Below are 17,558 nucleotides of genomic sequence, written 5' to 3'. Positions count from 1 at the left end.
GCAGCCTGGGTGTCCTGCCATCAAAGCTGTGCTTGTGCAGTTACATGGAGCCAGAGATTAATTAATTTATGCTTTAAAGGCATCATTTGTTGGACCTTCTTGCAAAGGAGAAAAAAAGAATGAGTTGATCACTGAGACAACAGGATGGTTTGGGTTGGAAAGGAGCTTTAAACCCATCCAGTGCCACCCCTGCCATGGCAGGGACACCTTCCACTGTCCCAGGCTGCTCCAAGCCCCAAAATCCAGCCTGGCCTTGGGCACTGCCAGGGGATCCAGGGGCAGCCCCAGCTGCTCTGGGCACCCTCTGAGTAAAAATATCCTCATTGCTTTGGTGTTGGTCTGGGGGAGCACCCCAGGATTTGTGCCCTGTCTGTGGGAGGGGATGGCAAAGGGCTGGAATCCTGACCCAACTGCCTGTGTGGGCACACCTCCACTCAATCACAGGAGGCTGGAATTTGTCCTGGTAATTCCTGAGATCATCCATATTTATCAGCCCTCAATCACAGCAGGATTTAGGAGACATCTGTATTTCTTGTGCAGAACAAAAGGCAGATATGCTGCTGGAATATTAAGATTAAGTGCAGGTCTTTCTCTTCTCTGACAGTCATAATGCAACTCTTGAGATGTCATAGATCTCTTCCTAATGAAGTGTCAAAAATATTTACCTTCAGGACAAATTACAGGCATAGCAAACATCCTTCCTAGGATTAGAGAAGTTTGGGAGGTTCCTGGGAGCAGCTCACAAGCTCTCTCTTCTGGTCCTGCCAAGCCAGTGTCCTTAGGTTTGATCCAAAGAGCAGAAAAAGGGGGGAATGCAAACAACAAAGTTAAATATTTGAAGCTGGAATCTGATCATTTTCCAGACTGTTTGGCACCTGTTTGCTCATCTCTGGGTGGATGTGGAAAGAGCTTGAGCTGTGATGATGCTGGGGCTGCTGATGGCTCTGGGGTGGCACTGAGCTCCCAGAACTGGTGACAATTAGCTCAGAGCCTGTCCACCAGCTCGAGGCACCTGAACTCTGCAGGACTTGACAAGCTGTGAGCTTCAGATGTCAAAAGGCCTCTTTCACTGGAGTTGAATGCCTTAAACTCAGCTGCAAGACTTGAACATCTCATTAGTGCTGAGCTCCAGTGCCCTGAGCTTTGTGCAGGAGGCCTGACTTCATTTAATGCCTGTGCCTGCAGCATCAATACCTTAATTTGGATCCAAATTTTGTTTGTTTTTAGTCACACACGTCTCCAGGCGTGAAATGCTGAAGGTGAAATTGATTTCTGGTGTCATTGAAAGCAGCGACGATTAAAAGCTGTAGATTTTATTGAGAGACAATTTGCCAATATTAAAAATATGATGGGCTTCTGACCCAGCTGAACCAACCTCATAAATCCATTTTAACAAAGAAATTGGCTTTTTATTGGAAGGGCGTCCTGCTGCTCTCCAGGGCACCTCTAGGGAGCCTTTGGACTTCACTGGGCACTCAGTGGGAAACTTGGCTTGCTCATGGATGTCCCCAAAGGAGCTGGATCAGACATTGCTCCTGTGGCTGCTGCTGGGTCCCTCATGTGCCATGTGGGCTTACTGGAATTTTGGTTTTCTTTCCCCCCCCAGCTCCATTACCAACGTGCAAAGCTGAGCGTGGATAAACAAGAGGGTTTGGCCAGGCAGGACTTTTCTGGATTGGTCATGGCTTCATCCTGAGCTGTGTTGTATGAGCTGAATTTACCCTGGATTCCCAGAATGGTTTGGGTTGGAAGGGGATCCTAAAGCCCATCCAGTGCCACCCTTGCCATGGGCAGGGACACCTCCCACTGTCCCAGGCTGCTCCCAGCCCCAGAGTCCAGCCTGGCCTTGGGCACTGCCAGGGATCCAGGGGCAGCCCCAGCTGCTCTGGGCACCCTGTGCCAGGGCCTGCCCACCCTGCCAGGGAACAATTCCTCATTCCCAATATCCCATCCAGCCCTGCCCTCTGGCACTGGGAAACCATTCCCTGTGTCATGGCACTCCAGGCACAGCTGAGGTGCTGCTTTAATTTTTGTCTTTGTTTCTCACCATCCAAACATCAACGTGGTGTTTCTCTCCAGCCACTTCCTTGAGTTCAGGTTGGATATTAGAAATGTTTCCTCATGAAGGAGTGGCAGAGCATTGGAAGGGGGCTGTCCATGGAATGGTGGAGCCACCAGCCCTTGATGTGTCCAAGGAATGAGTGGATGTGGCACTGCACAATGTGGTTTAATGGGCAAGGTGACAATCAAAGGTTGGCTGGGGTGATCTTGGGGATGTTTTCCAACGTTAAAAATTCCATGATTCTATGACATAGCGTGTTTTCACATTCATTTCTTCCTTCAGCAGTTTATTTATGTGGAAAGCCAACAATTGTCCTGACTCTCCACCTGTCAGGCTCCCATCTGCTGGCTCTGGGATGTTGTAGGGTTGTATTTCCCTGTGCCAACTGGAATGCTCTGGAAAAGCCCACTGATATCTTTGCTTTTTTGACTGACAGAACAGAGAAAATTTCAGAAAGCTTTTTAACCTTTCCATCTTTCTTAAAATCACTAATAAAGGAGTTTGAGCTCACCCAGGAGGCAGCACTCTGGGTTTTAAAAGCCTTAAAAAAAACCCTATGGATCTGGAGAACAAAACCAACACATTTTATATTTATGCTTTTGGTAGTTGAGCCAGATGAAGCTTTGTGAATTTAGAAGAAAGAAAAGTATTGAGAGAGGGTGGGAATTTAACCAGTTGTGTGTCTGTGACAAGTTACAGCCAGTGTCATTCCAGGAGTTGATTTTTTGAGCTGTTCTGAATGAAACTTGTTCTTTCCAGCTAAACCAGCCTGCATGTAATCCTTTAAGTGCTGGATGGTTCTGTCTGGGAATCTGGACTGATGGGAGTTAGAGTACCATGGAGCATACACAGCTTTGAGTACCTGGATTGCTTATCTGGTGCTGGTATTCCCTGAAAAATTATCTGAAAATGAATAAAAAGCCAGAAGGGACGATTTCCACCATGTAGAACTTACTCAGTGCTGGTGAGGAAGCCATTAATGATGAATAATGGCCCCCTGTTGAAGGCTTAATGACCTTGCACAGATAATTCTCTTTTAGTAGCTGTGGTGTCTCATAAACAGCTCTGCTCTCTGTGGGCAGGGACAGGACCCCAGGGAATGGCTGGAGCTGGGTCAGGCTGGAGATCAGGGCAAGGTTCTTCCCCCAGAGGGTGCTGGCACTGCCCAGGCTGCCCAGGCAATGGGCACAGCCCCGAGGCTGCCAGAGCTCCAGGAGAGCTTGGACACTGCTCCAGGGTGGGATTGTTGGGGTGTCTGGGCAGGGACAGGAGCTGGATCAGTGATCCCTGTGAATCCCTTCCAGCTCAGGATATTCCATGATTGTACAAACTCTTGATGCTGACACAAACCCTTATTGTTTTTCATTCCTAAGTCATGGCACAGTATGGATTTTCCATGGATTTTACGTGCACCTTTTCAAAGTTAAGGCTGGTTTTTATTCCAGCATTAGCTCAAGCGACAGACCTCAGGAGCAGTGCCAATATTTCCATAAAAACCTGCTGATAGATCCTCAAGTATCCCAGATGCTGAGGCCATGACCAAGACTAATGAGTGCTCAGGCATTAATTAGCTCCCACCTCGCTGCTCCCTGGAAGGAGCACAGGAAAGCTCGGTCAAGGTCCTTGGAAACACTTCCCTCTGGATACAGGTTGAACAGGAGCAGAAGGAATGGGGCTGGAGAGGCCAGGAATGGGTTGCACAGGGCTGTCAGGAGCAGGGAAGGTGGAATAACAATTCCTGGGGCTGCCTGGTTGTGATGCCAGCTCTGCATCCTGATCCAGTTCAGCAGCGGTGCCAGGACAGCTCTGTGTCCTGAACTGGGGCACCCAGCAGGTCCCTGTGCACCACTGCAGGAATGCCACTCAATCCTTCCTTATTTTATAGAAAAGTTACTTGATTGCACCAAAAATACCTGTGCTTCATCAGAATATGGATATTCTATTAGGCATCCCTCTAATATGAAGGGCATTCTTATGCAAGTCTGTGCAGGGGTTGCTGAGATGATTTTTTTCTTTGATAATTCTTTTTCAATGAGAATTTGGCAGTGGAGGTTCCTCATAATTAAGCAGTTCTTAGGTATTGTTGCAGACTTGAAAGTCAACTTATATTTTTCTACTTTTTAATTTTTATTTTCTTTCTTCTGGAGCAGTTTAATGCCAACAGAAAGGGAAGAAATTGCTGGAAAAGCAAAACTGAGTGCAGCAAAGTTAAATGAAGCATTTAAAGTAGCAGCCATATCTGTGCTCTGGGATCTAATGTTTTAAATGTCAGAGTGGCAGAAATTTGCTGGGCCAAGATGTAACTTTATTTAAAGGACAAGGTTAATGACTCCTTCCATGCATATTCACCTTGTTTTCCTGTGCTTGTTTCCTTTTCCCCATTAGGCTGATGATAAGGACACTGGGAATTACAGTGCCATGCAATACAGGCTCATCATTCCCCCCATCAAGGATGGCAAGGAAGGCTTTGTGATCGAGGCTTACACAGGGCTGATCAAAACTGCCATGCTCTTCAAAAACATGAGGAGATCCTATTTCAAGTTCCAGGTCATTGCCACCGACGATTACGGCAAAGGACTGAGCAGCAAAGCAGACGTGCTCGTAAGTATCAGCCAGGGATTCTTACTATGGAATAATTCCTCAGGAAATTCAAACCCTGCAGACAGTTTCATTCCAGGCAGACCTAGAGCAAAGCCATCAGGTGCTTGTGCTTAATTTTTTGAAGGCACTGGAATAAAGCTTTTCATTTCTTAAACCAAAAGATTTTGTGACCTGTTAGGAGTGAGTTCAGAGGAGGCACCAGGATGGGCAGAGGGATGGAGCAGCTCTGCTGGGAGGAAAGGCTGGCACAGCTGGGATTGTTCGGCCTGGAGAGGAGGAGTTTTGGGGTGACCTCACTGTGGCTTTCCAGGACCTGGAGAAGCTTCCAGAAACATGGAGAGGGAATTTGGACAAGGGCCTGGAGTGGCAGGACAATGGGGAATGGTTTCCCAGTGCCAGAGGGCAGGGCTGGATGGGACATTGGGAATGAGGAATTGTTCCCTGGGAGGGTGGGCAGGCCCTGGCACAGGGTGCCCAGAGCAGCTGGGGCTGCCCCTGCATCCCTGGCAGTGCCCAAGGCCAGGCTGGACACTGGGGCTTGGAGCAGCCTGGGACAGTGGAAGGTGTCCCTGCCATGGCAGGGGTGGCACTGGATGAGCTTTAAGGTCCTTCCAGCCCAAATTATTCCGTGATTCTGTGTCCCTTGGTCATGTCCAAGTTGTCTTAGTTGCTTATGTTAAGGAATAATTTTGAGCTGAGAATGAACTTTTCAGTCCCTGAGAAAGCAGCATTCCAGAACTGTCACCATCTCTAGGTGTCAGGCTTGTGGTTTTGTGCTGTTCAAAGAACATTGACTTAGTCCAGGCACTGAAACCATCCAAGCTAAATTTCCTTAAAACCTATAAACTTGATGGATTGACTCAATATTAGCATAATGTGAAAGGGATGGAGTGCATTATCTACTTCATGGGAACACTGTCAAAGGATACAGATGAGAGCCAGAATCCTTGGTGTGGTGAGTTCTCCAGGAGTTCTCCAAGTAAACATAAAAGATGACACCCTCATGCCTGACCTCCCAAAATGATGGGGCATTCTCAGGTAATTTAAACACTAATAGGATATTAAAATATAGCCAGAAGGAGTCAACATTAACATTAGAAAGTGAAGGATGTCTCATTAATTTATAGAGGTTTCTTTCTGATGTCTGGCTGAGGGATGAGCAGTGCACCCAGCTGCTCTGAGCAAGGCCTGGCAACTTGGAGGAGCTGGAGATACAATTCCAGACCCCATGCTGCCTAGAACACTGGCACATGGACCTGTTGGAGAGAGCCCAGGGGAGGCACCAGGATGGGCAGAGGGATGGAGCAGCTCTGCTGGGAGGAAAGGCTGGCACAGCTGGGATTGTTCATCCTGGGGAGGAGAAGCTCTGGGGTGACCAAACTGGGGCCTTGCAGGGCCTGAAGGAGACAACAAGAAATACAGAGAGGCAATTTTCAAGGGATAGAGTGCCAGGACAAGGGGGATGGCAGGGATAGGTGGGATACTGGGAATGAGGAATTGTTCCCTGGCAGGGTGGGCAGGCCCTGGCACAGGGTGCCCAGAGCAGCTGGGGCTGCCCCTGCATCCCTGGCAGTGCCCAAGGCCAGGCTGGACACTGGGGCTGGGAGCAGCCTGGGACAGTGGAAGGTGTCCCTGCCATGGCAAGGGTGGCACTGGGTGGGCTTTAAGGTCCCTTCCCCCCAGGCCATTCTGGGATTGTCTGATTTTATGCACCAAGTGTGATCCATACACTGAGATTCCTTCCCTTTATTTTAACAGGATTTTCCTGCTGTGGAGTCAGGGGCTCAGGCTCTCAGATGTTATTTCTTTCAAAACAGCTCAAAAAGTGAACAGAAAAATTAATTTAATTACTCCCATGCCAAAGAACAAGATGTGAGGGAAGAAGATAGGACTGCACTGGGAGGAGGTCTGGGGAGAAGAGGCAGGTCACCACCAAAGAGATAATGCTGGGCAGAAGCTGAGCAGAGCAAGGTCCAGAGCTGGGAGCAGGATGCTTCCCCAGAGCCTGGCACAGCTCTGGGAGCAGCAGGGTCTGCCAAATCCCCTGGTCAGAGGTTGTCACACTGGTGGGGACAGCCCATGGGAAGGACACCAGGATGGCTCAGGTCAGACACCTGTGGCTTGACGGTTTGCTTCCATGTGATGGAGTTTTCCCTCTCAGCATCTGTGAGATGAAAGAGATAGAAGAATTACATTTTAAAATGAGTTTGCTGCAAGGAAGCACCCAAAGGTGCTGAGGAAGGGTGATGGGTATTCACTATCATGACTTGAAATCTTGGATATCATCTTTATGATGTTATAGAGAACATCTTTAATCAAATATTTTTTGGGGTTTGGGGAGGCTTCAAGGCCCCTCCTCATTCGAGTCCCAGCCTCTCCCAGGAGTCCAATGGTGTCATATCACAATCACGATTCTTTGTAGGCTCTGCCTTGCTCAATTTAAAACTTGGGAAGTGCCTAATGAGAGAAGCTTGGGATCAAAGGGATATCACTCGTGGGCTAGAGGTTACCAGCAATTTTCTGCTTTGCCTGCCTTTACAAATGGGGATAACAAGCAAGTTAATGTTACCACGGAAACCTCAAATGTCACTTGATTTTTGTCCAACACCCTTGGTTTCCTATACCTTGTCACCAATGTGTGTTTATCCCTGGTTTTGTACATGAACAACTGATGATAATTGTGATTTCTTCCATATCTAAAGAATCACTGCCTTTGTTTTTGGTGTTGCCTTTGTGCTGTTTTCAGTTCCTGGGTGCACAGTGGTTGCTTGAATTGGCTAATGTGATTAATTCTATTAAATTAATCATTGCTTTCCAGTTCCATTGCATGATTTTTATTTGGAGCTCATTATAATTCTGTGTTTCTTACACAGAAGCCTGTACGTGCTGATCAGGGCATCTGATGACATTTCAAGAACATTTAAATATTTAAAGTTGAATTAAGCTTCAAAGCTGGTGAATCAGTGTTTGATGTGGAAGCACATTTAGGTTTTTCTGCTGCTGTGCTTCCAGGGCTCCTCTTTGGAAAATCAGGGCTTGTTTATTTCTTTTAGAATCGACTAACCCTTGATTTTTAAATTTATCAGCTTTAACATTGGCCTAGTTTTCCAAATTTTCCTCCAGAATCCTCAACAGATTGGAGTGTTGTTGGGTTCATAGTAAAAAACAATAATTGCCAGATATTTGCTCTGAGGTTACTCCATACCTCGGTGGAAAACCGAAATTTAATTTTATTCCAACAAAGCACACAAGTATTGAGTGGATTTGAAGCATTTATCCCTCCTTTGTTTTTCTTTTTTTTTTTTTTAAGAAAAAGCTCAGTCGTAAAATGTGCAGTTTTAGGATAGAGGGAGAAGCTAAAACAATTGGAGATTAAAATAAAACCTCTCCCTGATCACTTCAATGTAAATGAACAATTTCCTTCCTGATTTTCTAACACAGTAACATTGATTTTGTGGAATTAATCCTGTATTTCCATTTTTCTTGGTGCACATTGCATGGCTGCAAGAGAGGATTTTCCTGGCATCCAAACCACCCAAACGCTCACAAGTAATTTTGAATGCAGCCCGTGGGAGATCTGGGATTCTCTAAGTCAAATCTAAATTAAGAGCAGCTTTTCCTGTCCCCACCTTAAAAATCCATAACTCTGATGCAGACCTGGAATTACAATTCCAGTTAAATCTTTGATGTTTATGGGCTTTGGCTGCAAGATTTCCCAGCTCTCCTATTTGGAATTAAAAGGGGAGATGTGGATATCAGGGCATGGTGTGGAGGCAGGAGAGGAATTTTTCCATTGCTGTTGGATGGGGAGGGGGTTGTGCCTGGCAGTGCCAATTGAATTTCCCTCTTTTCTTTCCAGGTCTCTGTAGTCAATCAGTTGGACATGCAAGTGATTGTCTCCAACGTTCCTCCCACCCTCGTGGAGCAAAACAAAGACCAACTCATTGGGTAATCAGTTTATTTCATCTCCAAATATCAGACAAATCCCTGGCTTTGGGATTGGATGGATCAGGGAGTGAGGGAGGTTTTTTATCTGGTCAATACAAGTCCCCAGAAACCACACGTTTGCACTTCTGGCTTCTTTTTGTAACACAATTTTCTCTACTTGCCGTCATGGAATTAGCCAATGTGGGATAGAAAATGCTGTAGGAAATAGTCTATAACCAATCTTTGTCCTTTTTTTTGTCATGTCAATCAGTGATGAGTGGCACTTCCCACAGGTCTGGTCCATCCTGCTTGTTGTGCATAGAATTTGAAATACTTTGGGCTTGGTGGTCCAACCAGTCATTGGAAAAGTCTCTTAAGTGCCTCACGTCTTCACTGGGCTAGGAAAAATTCCTGATGGATTTGCTCCTGGAGATTTGGGACATGTTCCCCTTTTCTCCCTCTGTTTTGGGCCAGGTATGCGTTGGCTCTGAGAGATTTGAACATCAGAACCACCAACGAAGTTGTTCAGGCTGAACTCATGGGGACTGCACTTCCTGGAACCAGGAATAACTTCCTGAAGGGAGGGATTGCCTATAAACAGGAATAATTTCCTGAAATTTTCCTAAAATAATTTCCTAAAATTTGCCTACAAATAGGAATTATTTCCTAGAACCAGGAAAAACTTCCTGAAAGGAAGGATTACCTAGAAATACGAATATCTTCCTGAAGGAAGGTATTGCCTATAAATAGGAATAATTTCCTAAAAGGAGGTATTGCCTAGAAACAGGAATCATTTCCTTAAAGGAGGGATTGCCTAGAACCAGGAATAACTTCCTAAAATGAGGTATTGCCTATAAATAGGAATAACTTATTAAAAAGAGGGTCTGCTGAGGTGGAGTCAAGCTCTTTTCTCAGGTAACAAGTGACAGAAGGAGAGGAAACAGCCTCAGGCTGCACCAGGGGAGGTTTAGATTGGATTTTAGGGAGAATTCTTTCATGGACAGGATGGTTTCAGCATTGGAAGAGGCTGTCCAGGCAAGTGTTGAGTCCCCATGCCTGGAAGTGTTCAAAGCCAAGTGGAATTGGCACATGAGGACGTGGGTTAGTGGTGGGCAGGGTGGTGGTGGTTGATGGTTGCACTTTGTGGCCTTGGAGGTCACTTCTAACCCAAACCTTTCTGTGATTTTGTGTTTCACAGTGAACAAAGCTTTGGAATGAGTACAGTTTTAAAAAAATCAGGTTTTGAGTTCTCCAGATCATCTTGGGAAGTCTTTACCTTCACAAACACCATGGGCAGATCAGTGTAGCTGGAGAATTTCTCTTCTAAGAATAAGTTTTTAAGGACAGCCTTTGCCAGAAGAATTACATCAACTTGTTTTCAAATAGGCCCATTCATTCCTGAAAATATTTGTAGAGAACAAATATCTCCAAAATAATTTTCCAGCTGTGTACAAAGGTCTATTTCACAGAGAAATCTATTTATTTCACAGCTTTCTTCAAATTTCTCATGTTTTCCTCCTAAATTTAAAAGATCACCCTCTCCCTGTTTTTATACAGGTTTAATAATTCGTGCAGCCCATAAAAACAAAATAAGAATTTGTGATTTTTTTGTGTGTGCAACCACAGGCAAAGAGAAAACAAATTATTTGGAATCTCAGACTGAAGTAGCTTTGCCACTTCAAATAATGCAGTAATTTATAAAAATTTAATGTGTAATTAATTAACAGAGAAGAAGACTATAATCATCCCTGTCTACGGGGATGTGTCCCTGCCTGTGGCAGGGGAGTTAGAACAAGATGATCCTTAAGGTCCCTTCCCAATATAAACCATTCTGTGTTCTGTGAATTAAATTAGTCACTACACAAGTTACTCAGCTCTTTCTCCTCTCATTTTGGCAAATATTAATCCCTGAAAATAGAACACTTAGCCAACAGTTGGTGATGGGGAATGTTATGGAGGGGGGTACATGAGTCATTTGTGGAATTATAGTGATTTCTCACAATAAAATAAATAGTGATTTACACAACTTTGGAGGGGAACTTATACCAGGTCCTGTCATTTTCACGAGGAGTTATGAGGTATTAAGAATTACATAATTCAGTTTTTCCACACTCAGCACAGCCAGAGATGGGTGGGAGTTAATGGTCCATAAAAGGAGCGAAGCAGGGAAGAGAAGATTTAAAGCATCAGTATTTGGCTTAGGAGTTTTTTAAGGAATACAATGGACTTGTCTTTGCTGACACTTCCAATAGGATCTTTTGCAGTCATTCAGTGTTTTCCTCCAACTGCTTTAATTTCATCAAGCTTAATTATGGCTGTGCAGTGAGGCCCTTTTCTGTCTGCTGCAGGATGGGCAGAGAAAATAGGGTGAGGCTTCTTGGAAAATTCAGTGTGTGCTCCTCCCCTTCAGAAAACGTGGTGGAGACAGATGATGGAGTGTTCTTGAGATATGGAAATTTAGGGGAGCGCTTGATTGTTTTCTCAGTCAGTTTTATGCTCTGAAAAGAACATGGGGCAGTTCCCCAGGTAAAGAAAATCCATGCTGAATCCTCTAACACAATTCAGAAGGGGCCAGGCAGGCTTTTCCCTAAAAATCCAAATGCAGAATCAAGTGCTGATTCTTGGAGTTGTTGCTGAAGGAGTTTTTGTGGAATATGAACCTTCCAACTTAATGGTTTGCATATCTAAAGCTGACTGCCATCATTCTTCAAAGGAACTCTACTTAATGCACAGAAACTGTGCTGCACTTAAAAGAGATGTTATAAAATACTACAGCAGTAAATAGTGCTGTAAATTATAGATCATAATATACAGCACATGTACATTGTGCATCACATAAGATTTTATGTCTAATCATAGTATATGAGACAATAAATTTTATATCTGGGAGCTGGAACACACAGTTCAGGGAAGTGTTTTAGATGCGGATGATTTCCCTGCAGTTGTGTTTTTTCTTCTCCTCGTCCCTGAACTGGTAAAAAATCAGCTCATCTCAGCTGCAGGGTATAAATCACTCAGTCTTGTTACTTTTCCCACAGGAGAAGTCACATTTCCATGCTCACTGTATGATTTTTGCCAGATAATTACTGAATTAAGTCTAATTACAGCAGACTGCACTGTGTGCCTGTCGGGGTGGTGGCAGTGACCTTGCCCTTGAGCCCTTTCCACAGGTGGCACTCGGTTCCCTGCCCTTTATGAAAGGTTCCTGAGTCACAGGTCCAGCTGTAGCTGCTTTGCCCTTTACCCTTTACTCTCTGACAGGAACATTTTGGGGTCACTTTGCTCCCGTCCCTCCACTCCCTTTCCCTCCTCTTTTTCTCATCACTTCTTCCCACTGTAATGTTTCATTCCAAATTAAATTGCCAACATAGAAAAGGAATAGATTGGATAATAACAGAATTGATTGAATTCGATAAAATCTGATTAAATAAATAGATGAGGGAGACATTTATCACCAACTGGCTGTCTCCTGTTTCATGTCCAGCCGGTCTGGCTTTGCTGGGAAAGTGTGCACACTACTACTGGGTGTAGTGTTCACAGAGCCTGTTCCAGCCTCTCTCCTGAGCAATCAGAATGATTAATACCTGCAGGCCACCTTTATTAAGTTGGGTAATAGAGACCCAAGCTTCTACAAGTCCAGCTTTTCCACTTGCTGCTGGCCCTGGCAGCTGGGAAGCCGTGGTTCAGCGAGCTCCTGCTCTCCGTAACTCCCGGGGTTCTTGTGCTAATGGATCTCTCCAAAGCTCTCCAATGCAGTGGATAGAGCTGTAAACTCCTGCTTTCTTTCCTCAGGAACTGCTGACAATTGCAAGAAAAGCCCTTTTGTGCTGAGATCTGGAGATTGTCCTCGGGGTCAGAGGGGAGATGTCTCTGGGTATTATTCTTTGAATGAGCGCAATGCTCCTTCTGTGACCAGGACAAATGAGGCTGAAATAAAAATGTTGGAGTGTGTGTCGGGGTTTTGGAGGGCAGGATTTTACAGGATGAGCACAAAGAGAAGGAAAGCAACTTCAGCAGTGTGTAAGAAAGCAAATTTCCTTTCTAGTGTGCAAGCCAATCTGCTTGTAGTGGTGCTGGGGTGACAGTGGGACTTGAATCTTAAAGACCTTTCCCAGCCTTTATGATTCCTGATTCTCGGCTTGTATAGAATTAGGAGAAGTGGGTATAAAGGCATTGGCTCTGGGTTGTTTTCTAAATACTATTAATAATATTATTATGAAATTTTATATATGTTATTCTGTCCTAGATGTTATTATGAAGTATTATATATATTATTCTATTCTATGCAGAGGGAATTGTCTCTGCACTGCTCCTTCCTGCTGAACATATGTATGATAGAAAAATAACCTCTGTGAAAGGCTGTTTTATAAAAAAGTTATGTTTTTAGGCTTGGAATAAACCCTAGGCACTACAGGATGAGCAGACCCTTCCCTGAGCTCTATTTATGTTGCAATAAGGAATCTGGGAGCTGGGGCTCCAGTGTATCCCCCAAATCTCTCACCGACTGCACCAGAGGGGCTGGAATTGGCCCTTGGCTCTTTGGGGAAGTCCAGTTGAAAATCCAGTGGTTTCATTGTCAATTATTAATCCCACAAAAACTCCACACAGGCAGAATTTGGCTGAAGTGGAGCAGAATTAAGGAGTTAATTAAAGCACTTGAAAAGTCTGCATTGATGCTGATGGTGGGGGCTGGATGCTCTCAGCTCTGCATGGTTGCCAAATTTGTGTTTTCAAATACCTAGAATACAAACTGATCATTATTATTGCACCAGGTTATTTTTGGGAAATAGAATTTTGGCCAAAAATTATGCAGGATATTGAATCTTCAACACTGCTCACTCCAAGTCTTTGGTAATCTGAGTTCTGAAAGAAAGAATGTCTGGGGGCTTTTGTTTCCCCATTTCTTAAAATATTTTATGTGCTCCAAAAAAACACAATAGGTTTTTAAATTCCTCAAGAACTTCTTGCTGTGATGCCAGGGTGAACCCCTAAATTTAATCCAGTGTTCTCCAGGATCTTGTCTGCCTGGAAGTGGATACAGCAGCCTCAGGTGTGGATATAAACACATGGACATGGCACTGAGAGCAGGCTGGGAATGTGGTGCCTTTTCCCAGATTTTGAGGTTTCATTTGCTGTCTTCAGGAGTATTCTGAAAGCCCTTTTCCAGTATCTCCAGGGAATGTGCAAGAAGGCTGGAGATGGGATTTTCACAAAAGTGGGAAGTGCCAGGACACGGGGAATGGCTTCCCACTGCCAGAGAGCAGGGATAGATGGGACATTGGGAATATTGGGATATTGGAAATGAATCCTTTCCTGGCAGGGTGGGCAGGCCCTGGCACAGGGTGCCCAGAGCAGCTGGGGCTGCCCCTGGATCCCTGGCAGTGCCCAAGGCCAGGCTGGACAGGGCTTGGAGCAGCCTGGGACAGTGGGAGGTGTCCCTGCCATGGCAGGGGTGGCTCTGGATGAGCTTTAAGGTCCCTTCCAACCCAAACCATTCTGGGACAGAATTCCCCATCCAAGGGACAGTTCAGCAGACCAACACCCCTGTATTATTTTGCCTTTCCATTTATTTTGCATCTAAAGATGAAAAAAACAATCACCTCGGGATTTTCAGGCACCTTTGGGCCTCAGGATCCCTTGATGCCAGAGCAACTCCTCTTGTCCAGTGTCACTGCTGGGAATTGGGAGAGCTGTTTGGAAATGCATTGGGAGGCATTTCCCTCACCACTGAGCACCTCCTGTGGACTTGGAGCAGTGGGAAAGGCTCTTTGCCTCTTCTGCTCCTGCTGCCACCTCTTACACACCACATGGGAGGGTGGGAATGACCCTCGTGGGATTAACAAGTGGCAGACTAATTTTAAATTGAATTCTGTTGATCAGTACAGCAGAGCTGTGGATGCTGTTGTTATGTAAAAGTAGGAATCTGAAAAAAATTGGTTTTTGTGAGTACCACTGCAAGCAAGTGGCCATTTCCAGAGGAGTTCTAAAACATTACAGTGTTTTCAGCATCATAAGTTCAGCTGAAGGACTTTTCAAACAACTCTAGAGGGAACAGCCCTATTTTTAAGTGAATTCTTTAGCTGCAGCTTTTCAGTCTTCAGTGTGATTTTATTCTCTGTTTTAACCTAAACATGCAATTTGTGTGTTTCAAACAAAACACTGCTGCCATTCTGCTGGACTTGGTGGGGTTTCCTGCAATGTCAGTACAACCAATGGCTGCAATGTACACATTCCTCAGGAAGTGATATCACAGAATCCCAGACTGGTTTGGGTTGGAAGGGACCTTAAATCCCATCCATCCCACCCCTGCCATGGCAGGGACACCTTCCACTGTCCCAGGCTGCTCCCAGCCCCAGTGTCCAGCCTGGCCTTGGGCACTGCCAGGGATCCAGGGGCAGCCCCAGCTGCTCTGGGCACCCTGTGCCAGGGCCTGCCCACCCTGCCAGGGAACAATTCCTAATTCCCAATGTCCCACCCATCCCTGCCCTCTGGCACTGGGAGCCATTCCCTGTGTCCTGTCCCTCCATCCCTTTCCCAAACATTCTGTTTGTTCTTCAGTTTTAATGTTTTAGACAAAGATATTCTCAAAGGCAATGAATTCCAGCAGGATGCCAGGAATTACTGAGGAAAGGGAATCTTGTTACTGATTCTGGCAGAAGTGACCCCACATTATAACTTTCCACCCTGACAGAGCATTTCTGTCTTGGGTGAAATAAGAGTTCTGTACAAGGAAACAGGGACAGGACAAGGGCAAAGGGCCTCAAGCTGGGCCAGGGCAGGCTCAGCTTGGACAGCAGCAGCAATTTCTGCATGCAAAGGGTGCTCAGGCCTTGGCAGGGGCTGCCCAGGGAGCTTTGCAGTGCCCAGCCCTGCAGGTGTCCCAGCAAGGGCTGGAGGTGGCACTCAGTGCTCTGGGCTGGGCACAAGGTGGGCACTGGGCACAGGGTGGATTCTGGCATTCTGTGATCCCATGAAATTCATCTCCTCCTGCAGCAAGAGAAGATGATTAAATGCTAATGATGGAGGCAAGTCCTTTACACATTTGTTCTGCCTGACACCTTGTGCCAAACACCCTTCTGAGAATGGTTGTGGTTTTGTTTTAGCCATTTACACTCCCATCATGTTTGGTGGGGTTTTGTAGTAATCTCCATATCCCAGATTGGTCCTGGCAGGTTTTCCCTGGGGGAATTATTGTTGCTGAGGTGTCTGTGACAGGTTCTCACCTTGGCTGCCAGCGCAGAGCATGCCAGCAGCAGAGATAAGCAGAGTTTTCCATATCTGCAAACAACAGGAGAGCTTGTTCAGGGGACACCACTCCACAAGCACCGTGTCAGCCAATCTGTAGCCCTATTTTCTCTGTAGTAATTCCATATATTCACTCCTCAGGTATGACCTGGCTCTGACATACTTGAATTTTTCAACATCTTATAAAAAAGCTTAAAAGCTTACAATGGGTTTTAAGGGCACACTGAATTTCCACACAAAGAGAAGAGATGTTCCTTGGATAAATGTGAATCAGGAGTCTTAAAAAACCAGGAAATCTTGTGTCAGAAGAAAAAACACAACAGCAAAAATGTAACCTCAGCAACTGCAGAAGGTTCTGTGTTGAACAAGTGACACCTTAAAGTCACTGATGTCCTTTTTTGTGAGAGATGTGTCTTCCTCCACACCCTGGTGCATCCTTGATGGATCAAGCAACACATTCCCCATAGGTCCCTTGCTTTTGCCTCCCAGCTCAGCTTTTGCTTTTTGATTTTCTGATCATATCAGTTACCCCAGGAAATTCTGTATTTTCTTATCTAAGAAAGATAAGAACTTTTACACTTCCAAATGCTCTGGTTTATTTCTCCCTCCTTTTTTTTTTTTTGCACAGAATTGATGATATTTGCATTTATGCCTTTGTTTATAAAACTCTCTGTGGGCTTTGAGTGAACCTCTCTTGGTCTCATGTTGGAAATCTCATCAACCATTAGCAAGTCTGGTTGTTGCTGGGTTTTTTTTTTTGTTGTTGTTGATATTGTTGTTACCTCTAAATTCTATCAGCCTTTCTTTCTCCTCCTTGTGGAATCCTGCTGCAGTTTATTTGATTTTATTTCCTGTGGTAAAAGTGTCAGCCCAATATTCCAATTTCCTCCTGCCTGTAAAACCTGGTGCCTTTTGGAGCAGCAGGTGTTGCAGCCCCCCTAAAAATTTTGTGTGATATTGGAGGCCTGGATGAAATATCCCACCAAAAATCGCTCAAGTGGTTGTTTCTCTGGGTGAAAATTTATGGAATGCACCCTGTGGAAGGCTGGGATGGAAGTGCTGGAATCATATAACTTAATAAAAGGCTGACAAGGGGATTTTGTGTGAAATATAGGTGGTGATTCCCCTGAGCCATTTAAAACTCAACTGGGGTCATAAATACAAAGAGCTGGACTTAAGGACACAATTTCTGAGGACCTCTCCAAGCACTGCTGAGCTTTTCTCAAGAGTTCAGCACTTCAGAGGTTATGTGGAGCAGCAATTCCTTTTTTAAAGTGCTCTGAAGGTCAAAATCCTTCTCCCCCTATGGGTTTTTCCTATCAGTACCTCATTTGGCCTGGGGTCAGCGGTGAGCGGCCCAAATCCATCTCTGCAGCTTTCCAGCTCCCTCTTCCCTTTAGGATTTTGGAACGCTACGTGCAAGACCAGATCCCGGGGGCGACGGTTGTGGTGGAGTCCATCGGGGCCCGGAGGTTTGGGGATGGATATTCTGAGGAGGATTACACCAAGTCCGACCTCATGGTCTACGCCATCGACCCACAGACCAACAGAGCCATCATGAGGAACGAACTCTTCAAGTGAGTCTTGGTTTTGTTGATCTCCCTCTGTTTCCATGGATTGTTTGGGAATCTGCTGGTCTGTTAGAAATTGGTTCAGCATAACAGGAGCAGAAGAATCCATTGAAACATCTCCTGCGTGAATATCCCCTTGGGAATTTGCCACT

At 45.3% G+C, this 17,558-nt stretch overlaps 1 protein-coding gene across 5 annotated transcripts in view; it reads left to right on the top strand.

Annotated features, from left to right (window-relative positions):
• PCDH15 (protocadherin related 15) overlaps window positions 1-17,558 on the top strand; it is a 266,047-nt gene that overhangs the window by 218,690 nt on the left and 29,799 nt on the right. For all 5 annotated transcript variants that reach the window (XM_066555108.1, XM_066555109.1, XM_066555106.1 and 2 more), the window contains 3 exons: window positions 4,448-4,663; window positions 8,523-8,611; window positions 17,236-17,412. In XM_066555108.1, the coding sequence (XP_066411205.1) occupies window positions 4,448-4,663; window positions 8,523-8,611; window positions 17,236-17,412 (482 nt within the window). The remainder of the gene's footprint in view (window positions 1-4,447; window positions 4,664-8,522; window positions 8,612-17,235; window positions 17,413-17,558) is intronic.

The sequence above is a fragment of the Molothrus aeneus genome, chromosome 8, assembly GCF_037042795.1.
Source record: "Molothrus aeneus isolate 106 chromosome 8, BPBGC_Maene_1.0, whole genome shotgun sequence".
Lineage (NCBI taxonomy): Eukaryota > Metazoa > Chordata > Aves > Passeriformes > Icteridae > Molothrus > Molothrus aeneus.
Note: the sequence above shows the minus strand (reverse complement) of the source record. Positions and strands in the feature narration are given on the sequence as shown.